The 8,782-nt window shown below is 42.0% G+C and overlaps 2 protein-coding genes across 2 annotated transcripts; both read right to left on the bottom strand.

The window, feature by feature from the left end:
• Positions 1 to 294: 294 nt before the first annotated feature.
• gstt1a (glutathione S-transferase theta 1a) lies at positions 295 to 2,749 on the bottom strand. The gene is made up of 5 exons (XM_085909333.1): positions 2,585 to 2,749; positions 2,420 to 2,507; positions 1,813 to 1,969; positions 1,156 to 1,332; positions 295 to 514 (listed from the first exon to the last, which is right to left on the bottom strand). The coding sequence occupies exons 1-5, from the start codon at positions 2,688 to 2,690 to the stop codon at positions 314 to 316; spliced, it is 729 nt and encodes a 242-aa protein (XP_085765459.1). The 5' UTR covers positions 2,691 to 2,749; the 3' UTR covers positions 295 to 313.
• A 278-nt stretch (positions 2,750 to 3,027) lies between these two features.
• cfap157 (cilia and flagella associated protein 157) lies at positions 3,028 to 6,113 on the bottom strand. The gene is made up of 5 exons (XM_085909347.1): positions 5,884 to 6,113; positions 4,663 to 4,931; positions 4,449 to 4,572; positions 4,127 to 4,373; positions 3,028 to 4,045 (listed from the first exon to the last, which is right to left on the bottom strand). The coding sequence occupies exons 1-5, from the start codon at positions 5,964 to 5,966 to the stop codon at positions 4,043 to 4,045; spliced, it is 726 nt and encodes a 241-aa protein (XP_085765473.1). The 5' UTR covers positions 5,967 to 6,113; the 3' UTR covers positions 3,028 to 4,042.
• Positions 6,114 to 8,782: the final 2,669 nt, after the last annotated feature.

Genomic DNA, 8,782 nt, shown 5'->3' with positions numbered 1-8,782 from the left:
CTTAACATTTGATTTTATTCTGTTTTTATAGCTTGCAAACATTTACAGGTTTGCTATCATGACAACATGCATACAAAGTCAAAAAAAGGGAGACGGTGAGGTGAACAAGTGGAGAAACAGTGACATCTAGAGGTCATGAGATAAAATTACACCAACCGGCCTTCTCGTCCAATTTTATCTGCTGTACTACAAATAAAAAATATTTTGTCTGCACAAAAAAAAATCTATATAATCGATTAATATAATATATATGAATATAATATATGAAATGCTTATAATGAGCTTTCAATAAACGTCTTGTAATCTTTTTATTTTACAAGAAAGCCTTCTTGAATTTGTCCTTGAAGATTTGTGGTAATCCTTGTTCACGCAGCGACTGTCCCACGCCGCCGCTCAGCATGATAGCAGCGTTGGCCTCGTCAAAAAGCGCATGGCCAACTTCTTTCTTGACGCGCTCACGCCAGGCAAACAGCTTAGGACGGCCTGAGAACACGTCCACGCCACTGCTCACAGGCTAAATACAACAACAACAACACACAAATCATCATCACAGTTTTTTTTTTTGTTAAAAAGTAAGAAACAAAGCTATTTTACTATTGTAAAATTGGTAGCTAGTGTATTACTCAATTTACGTAGTTAGAAAGTTGGTTAGTCACCTAGTGTGTCAGTTAGCGGCTTGCTAATTTGCCGTATTTCGCGGACTATAAGGCGCACCTAAAGACCAAAAATTTTCTCAAAAGCAGACAGGGCGCCTTATAGTCCCGTGCGCCTTACATATGGATCAAATTCCTCAATTTAAACTGGCCCAAAGCATTGTGTCATGAAATCAATCATAAGTGGCCTGCTGAAGACTATGAATCATGAATCAAAAAGACGATGGATCATTATTTTGTGATTATAAAGTAATTTATTGCATCTGAAGTTGAAATAAAAAAGATAAAATGGAGAATGATTTGATTTGGATTAAAAATTTGACATGATGCATTAATGGTGCGCCTTATAGTCCGGTGTGCCTTATATAAGGACAAAGTTTTAAAATGGGCCATTCATTGAAGGTGCACCTTATAGTCCGGTGCGCCTTATAGTCCGGAAATTATGGTAATTTGCTAGTTTGTTAGCTAATTAGTTTGTTGTTTTGTATTGAGGTTCCGTCACCTGCATGATTTCAGCTATAGCCACCAAGTCAGCCAGGGAGATGGAGGTGCCACACAAGAACAGGTTTTCACCAAGGAAACATTTTTCCAGCACATCCACAGCCTGGCTTAGCTCCTCTACGGCTGATGACATCTTGTCCTCTGGGACCTCCTGGCCCATCACCAGTGGGTACATGTTCTGACACACAAACAACAAGCCCTATTCAATTCTTCTCTTTTAAAAATACAATGCAAAATTCTAAGATTGCAGCCCCCAAATCCAAAATGGCTGCCCAAAAATTTAGTTTTTCCTGGAGATGTGACTTTACTATCAAAAAGGTCTGAGCCGCTTGAGGACCACCCCCTCGGTAGTATGTCCACGTACCTCTACTGCCCCTGGTGGCCAAGATGCGCAGATGCATCCACATCGGAATGGTTAATTCTCACAAAGAAAAACAAATTTCACCTTCTTTTAAATGCCATCTTTACTATATGTTTGTATAAAGGACCATATTGCATCTATATTCATGATTTTCATTTTTTTTTGTGTGTACATCGTTACTGGCATGACCTTCAGGAAGTGGCAAGAACCCAAAAAAATTGGCTCGTATACAGTATGTACAATTTAGTGGTGAGAGGTACGCTGAGGTGAGTAGAGTAGGTCGTAGGGATGTCCTACCTTGAGCAGGAAAACCTTTGACCCGTGAGCTCGCAGATTCATCTGCTGCCAGGACAAATATTCGTTGACTTGTGCCCGTTTCTGCAGGTCGGCCGGGTACCAGTGGTCAGGAAGGCTGCACGCGTGCTTTTCAGCCAGGTACTGAAGGATGGCCACGCTGGGAAAAAAAAGCAACCTTAGCCACTTCAAACACTCCATCCTGATTAGGAAAGCTGTCATAATCCAAGAGACCAGAAAATAGAAACTTTTGCTTCAACCCTTACATTTCTTGACACGACCTGATTGTCCTTTCAGTCAGCTTTCTCCCCAATTTCTTTTCACATATTAGCCTCCATTTAAGAGTTTAAGTTTTGAATTTCCAGCCATCCATTCCATCCCTGTAGTATCTTTGGCTAACACAAACGTAGGAAATGTAAAAAAAAATAAAAAAAAATAAAAAAAAATAACTTTTTCTGATGCGAATAAACCCTTTTTGCTATTCTGTTTCTCAACGTCACGTTTCCACCATTCTTATAAGATGCGACTTTTGCAGTTGTCAGTAATCTTACCTTTCACAAGATTCAAGAGTTTTTATCCTTCAAACAGAGAAACCAAAGTTTTTGTTTACCTCTCCGTTAGGACAAAGTCGCCATCCTTCATTACCGGAACTTTCCTTATCGGGCTGATCTTCCCAAACTCTTCGCCATACTGCTCCCCTTGCAGGCACACACGCAGATTGTTTTTTTAAACTTCGTGTCAAGACATGTGTAAGTGCGCGCACGCGTGTGTGTACCTTTGGCAAGGTCTACCAGCTTGAATTCAAAGGGAATCGAGTTGAGTCGAGCGAACATGAACAAGGAGCGGCAGGGCTGCGAGCGAAGGTCCAGATACAATTCCATCTTGACTGACAGCACTGTAGCCGCTGGCGAAACCAGGTTTTGTAGCTCGAGGTGGACACGCCCCCTTTTCACTGAGGCGCAAACAAGGGAAAGGTTCAATCAGAGTGAAGTCCACGTCGGACTGAATTTTTTTTTTTTTTCCCCCCTCGCAGTGCAAAAAACTTGGATGAAATTTCTGGATGAAACATAAACAATCCTAAAAACGACATCAAGTATACACTTTTAAGCTTTACAGCCGAACTTAGATTGACTTTGTGTCAACTTTTGAATGTTGAATGTCTTACCCAGAGGCAGGCAAAATACTGACATGTGCTTTCAGTTCACATCGGTGTTTTGATAAAAAAAAAAAAAAAAACAACACCCTGGAGATATTGATCACATTGCACTCAGTCCACGCACGCACATAGAAGAATGAAAAATGAATAAGGAAAAGAGGTTAGGATGGGCTGTTATTGTGGAGCAAATACTTGGGATTCTCCCGGGAATCAAACATGAACAAGTCATAGCATTAAATTTCAAGGGGCAGAGCCTTAAGTAAGCTGCTGATTGGTGCTCTGCTGAGTTAATCATACTCTCCTGTCAGCACCGTGACCTGTATAACAATTTCTGTCACGTTGTATCCGATTTTTGTCACGTAGATCCAGCGCTGGCTTGTTGAATGTTCGGCAAGTTTTGGTAATTATATAGATGAGGGCAGGCCAGTGCATCAATGGGCAGGCTGCGCCACTGTGGGCGTGTACAGCCAACTTCAGCCGCAGCTCTTCTTTCATTGTAATTGAGTGTAATGTTATCTTGTAAAATGTTGTTTTTCATTTTGTGGTGTATTGTCATACGTGTAGTGAGCTAATGTAGTCAGTCATGTAGTTAGGTGTCATCTCGTGCTATTTACTAGGAGCTAGAGAGCCACGTCGCATTGTATGTCTACTTGCATTTTGCAAGCTTTTCTGGTGGTCTTATCATTCCAATTCCCAAATGCCTCAATACTTCCGGAACATTCCGGAATCTTTGTGTTTGTGTAATCTCAGTTACAATCATTCTACACCATGTCACGCCATCTCGTGTGTGTTAGTATTCTGTAGTATTTCATTTTGTGTTGCTAATTGAGTAGCTTGACAGTTTCTGGTGTTTTTATGATGAATTATGGAGTTTCCATGACAGTTTTTCAAGTCGTTTCATTTGTAGTTTGAAGGCAGTGAGATAACGTGTGCAGCTCTTTCACAACGTTGTCTTGCTGGAGGTCACCGTGAACATGACGTGTCATTACGCCTCTTGGTCCTATCGACTTTGTTGTTGCTCCAGCAGATTAACGATTCTTTTTGAAAGTTCAGTCGAAGATCATTTGACATAATTTCTCACTGTGAAGAACAACAACATGGAGAAGAAGTCTTAGTACCACCGAGTCGCCCATGTACGTATGTGTACGCGTATGTCCTGACCTTCCTGCGGAGGAGTTTGCGTCTGGGCTTCTTGACCAGCTCCTCTTGGAGTCGGCTGACCTCGCAGTAGAGTTCCAGCTCTCTCTTCTGCATCACGTCCTTCTCCTCCCACAGGGTCATATTTTCTCCCAGCATGTTTTTCAGCTGAAGCATCTTCTCGCTGTTCTCCTCCCGCTCCTGCTGCAGCACCTTGCCCATCTTGTCCTCAAACACCACCTCCATGTTCCTCATGGTCTCGGCGATCATGCTGCCAGAACAACAAGATTCATACTCCACCCTGCGGAGGGAGGGGTGGGGGGGAAGGGGAGGAAGGTGACATTACTTGGTCTTGTGTCGCTCGGCTTCCTCCTTGAGGTGGCGGACGGCGGCCTCCTGGTCCTGCTTCTGCTTCACCAGCTTCTCCTCCAGAGCCACCAGCTGGCCGGCCTGAGCCTCCAGCTTCTCCACTGAGAAGAAGGGCGAGAAGAAATCGAACAACGTTTGTCCTTTGTACAAGATAGCTAGCTAGTGTCCATCGTATGTTACTGCGCTCTGACCTTGCGTGGAGATTTCACTGTTGAGCTCCTGGATGCGCGCCTCCAGCTGCTGTACCGTGGCCTCCAGCTGCTCCATACATTCTTTTTGACGCTCCACCGCCTCCTGCTGGCTCTCCACCTGCTCCATCAGCATCTCCACTTTCTTGTCTTTGGCGTCCAGCGAGCGTTTCAGGTAGCGTGTCACGTCCGCCTTGTCCTTGCGCAAGACCCGCTGCTCGTACAGCAGGTCCTGGACTTGGTTCTCCAGCTCTTCGCATTTGGTCTGGCATCTGTGAGAAAATACAAACCTGGATGAGCCGATATGTACGCAAAGACTTTTAAGATGCTAACCTGTTCTAATGCTAATTCGGTCAATGCTCGATACCCGACTTGAGGTGCAACAACTAATCAACTAAACACCAACAACTAATCTCAACATTAAATTAGATTGATTAATCCTCTAGAGATCTTGTAGAACTTGTCCAAATCGTCTTCAGTCCAAACTCTCATCAGTAAATATACCCAGATTTCTGTAGTCCTCCATAAAAGCAAACAGGCTGACCGTTTCACATTATGAAGAACGCGAAAGACATGAACTCGCCAAGAACGGTCTTCCTCTGAACATACGGGAGTAGGTTCTTCCTTAGGTTCTTATGTAAATTGGAACGATTGTGTACGGTTATGTTGACTTCACTTCCATGTTTTTCTAGCCGAGCATTCAGAAGTTACCAACCGAGGTAACGAGCTATAAGACAGGAACGAAATCCGGGTACTGTATTCCGTGCATTCTTGACGAATGGCGTTTCACAGCATCACGAGGATTTAAGAAATGGCTACTTTTTTTGTTTTTTGTTTAAAATCAAAATAAGACATTTGCAAACATCTAATTTCATTTGGATATGATCCGTTTTCCAACACGTTACAGCCCAAACCACAAACCGAATCTTAATCATTTTATGTTTGTGCACGTTTTGCACCGTCAATTTTTCCCTAAGTCCAGTTTGATCAATTTTGAAAAAATCAACAGATTAATATCTTAAAATAATTGTCGGTTGCTGACCTCCGACTGTTTTCTGGATTTGTAACCTACACATAACAACAACAACAAAAAACAATTAAGCCACTATTCTGATTTTATAACCATTGTTCCTTTTTATTTATGGTAAATTATTAGTAAAAGCCGCACATAAAGGCTATCAAGCTACCTCGCAAGCTAGCATTATTGTTTAACAATTATCTTACTTCTCCAGCTGCTCCTCCAAATATCGTATTTGTTTTAGATACAACTTGTCCGTGTCCAAAAGCTCGATGATTTCATCCGCCATGGTTAATGGTTTATTCAATGTTTATTTATTTTGCTTCTTTCATATGAATCTTTTATAAAATGAACACTTGAGTTGTGACAGGCAAGGGGCAAGAAGCTGGGAGGTGATGCCTTCAGGCACATTACAAAACTCAACTTTTACCCGGCACTCGCCTGAACAGGTATTTAAATCGAATTCAAATGCCGGTTTTTTCCCCCCGCACGTCAGATTAGAACGTGACCTAATTGCTTTGAACAAGAGATGTGACGTCACAGTCAGAGAACCTCTGCTTTGTCGACGTGTTTTGTTTGCACTGCTGCTAACGGCCACTAGAGAGCAACCTCGCTCTTGTTGATGGCTTCGTGAGTGCTGTTGACAGTGAACGCGGCGGGAAGGAGACGAGGAAAATGGCGGAAAGTTGAGCGTGACTGATTTAATTAGTAACTTGACAAATAGAACGTAAAAAAAAAAAAAATGGTGTCAACTTTATCGATGCAAATGCTAACCGCTCTTGGCTACAACTTGAAAAAAAAAAATAACTGGTCCAATAGATCAGTCAATAGATATCATAATCAATAATATATTGTTCAGCAAAAAGAAGAAAAAAGACCGCCATGAATTGTTTGTCAGTTTGCACTTTGTTGCTAATACTAAGAATCTTTTAACATAGCTCAGATTTTCTAAATAGTCTGCAGAAAAACGAGCTAACAAATCATTCGTCAGTAATCGTGCCGTGACCATCAAGAAGTTGCTTTGAATTCAATGCCGTCACCTCATTAGCTTGCAAACAGCGGCAAGCGGTCAAATGGGGTCCCATCAGAAGCCGAGGATGTCGTTTAATACCTTCGGCACGCACGCACACACAAATCCTGGCGTCTGCTTTCCATTAAGACACATACACATACGCACGCACACACATGCTCTTTGTTTGCAAAAAAAACCCCAAAACTATGCTGACATCAACTCCAAAAACTTTGCTGATGCTTCTTCAAGATAGGAAGCTTGATTCTGCCGCTGCCGTTGTCTTTTAATGCATCATCAGCGGACACACGACGGCCAGTTCACTTGTGACCTTTGACCTTGCGCCTTACGACCACCCACAAACTCCAGAAAACAGTTCATCCCTCTTCTTGACGCGGCCCCCACCCCAGCACACCACCTAGGCAACCTTTTTGCCATTTGTGTTGTCGTTGATGTTATCGTCGTTGAGATTATGGTCAATGTCGTCTTTTAGCGGATGCGGGTTGCTTTGGTGGCATTTATGCGGGCCTCTGATATAAGATAAGTTAGTCCTTTACTCAGCCTGCAATTGAAACATCAACATCATATGCAGGGCAATTTATTTTACTTGGTGAACAGCTTTACCTCCCAAAAATCTGATCAAAGAAAAAAATTCTGCATTGAACGTCAGAAGCCATTTTGGCACCCTTCCCTGTGGTCCTCAAAATGAACTGGGCATAATTTCAATGCTTTATACATTAGCCGTAGAAATAAATGCAGTAAAGAGGTGTGGCCATAAAAACAACCACATCACGTTATCTTGATATTATTTTACTAGAACTTCACGACGAAGTAGGTCAGGAGATTGCTCGGAGGCATCACTCCATGTCTTTTATTGCTGTAATGAATAAAGTAACAAGGAGCGCATGTTATCATGCTGACGTTGAGCTTTGAACAGACGCCTGCCTGATTGATAAACATGTACAGAGTTGAACAGATGGACGTCACGTGTTAAAGATTGTTTCATTAATTAACCCTCAAATGGCTACTTCAAACCAAAATGGCCGACTTTCTTTGTCTTCTCCATCATGGCTTCTTAACTCATACACTGCTATTGAAAGGGGATCTGTGTTGCGTCTTTTTTTTAGCTCCTGCTTTGTCTCTCGTTCCGAGTCGCGTCATTCCGGATACTTGCAGCCTGACGCCGAAGTTGGCTTCTCTCTTAATTGAGATCCTCTGTCGTGTGCCGGAAGCCTTGATTTCACTGCCTCATAAAGAAAAGTAGTGGAAGACGTGTGCTAAGCATGTGCGTTTTCACATCATTAAGACTGAGCAACGCGCTGGTTCGTTGGACTTTGAGTTTGGAACACAAATGTCCCGCAGTGAAACTCAAGTATAGATTCTTCAGACTTTTAATGGGACTATTCATGATAGATAGGCTTCCCATATTTCACGTTGCTAATTCAAACTAGCTTTGAGGATCATTTTTTTTAATTTATTTTTTATCATTGCAATAAAGTTATTACTAATTTTCTGATCAAAATTGAGTTTCAATTTCCGATACGCTTTATTACTCCTTGTCATCACATAATGAAGACTTACTCTATTCTATTCTATTGTTGTGAGGATTTAAATATTTATTTTCTTTCCCGGGTCGACAGTTCTTGCCAGTTTTTATTGGCGGCTCCTTCTCATGTTTGCTCATGAAAGTTGAGCGTCCACGTACAATTATTAGCACTTGCAATTTCACAAAAGATCTTAATGTGATTCACAGAAAGGATTTTTTCCCCCCCCTTTTTCCTGCTTGAGGTGGTTCCCCTTGGTGGTTCCCCGCCCCCCTCCTCACTCCTCGGACCCTCTTTAGAAGGGCTTTTAAGTCCCAGCTGCAAAAATAAAAGTTCCCCTGATGGAAACAGGATCATGGCACTAACCCACATCAAGAAGTCCGCTTTGTTTTGAAGACATTTCACACATCTTATTGTGCAATATTTTGTGTGAGTTTGCACTCAAACTTTGCTGTTGTCTTAAAGGACAGTTTGAATTTTTTTTTTTTTTTCTCTTCTTCAATTATCTGTCAATAAAGTTAGGCGTTGCCTTCATGACATTAAAACTTTCTC

The sequence above is a fragment of the Syngnathus leptorhynchus genome, chromosome 4 (genome assembly GCF_054491065.1).
Source record: "Syngnathus leptorhynchus isolate UIUO chromosome 4, UIUO_Slep, whole genome shotgun sequence".
Taxonomy (NCBI): domain Eukaryota; kingdom Metazoa; phylum Chordata; class Actinopteri; order Syngnathiformes; family Syngnathidae; genus Syngnathus; species Syngnathus leptorhynchus.
This window is presented reverse-complemented; position numbering and strand designations above follow the sequence as displayed.

Bases quoted from the DNA above. Each gene is read 5' to 3' on its own strand.
- gstt1a (XM_085909333.1), bottom strand. From the start codon at position 2,690: ATGGAATTGTATCTGGACCTTCGCTCGCAGCCCTGCCGCTCCTTGTTC. The intron at 1,970-2,419 runs GTAAACAAAAAC...TTTTTTTCCCAG, and splicing joins GACTTTGTCCTAACGGAGAG to CGTGGCCATCCTTCAGTACC. The intron at 515-1,155 runs GTGACGGAACCT...TGTTGTATTTAG, and splicing joins CTATAGCTGAAATCATGCAG to CCTGTGAGCAGTGGCGTGGA.
- cfap157 (XM_085909347.1), bottom strand. From the start codon at position 5,966: ATGGCGGATGAAATCATCGAGCTTTTGGACACGGACAAGTTGTATCTA. The intron at 4,932-5,883 runs GTAAGATAATTG...ATTTTCTCACAG, and splicing joins TTGGAGGAGCAGCTGGAGAA to ATGCCAGACCAAATGCGAAG. The intron at 4,374-4,448 runs GTAATGTCACCT...TTGTTCTGGCAG, and splicing joins GCCGAGCGACACAAGACCAA to CATGATCGCCGAGACCATGA.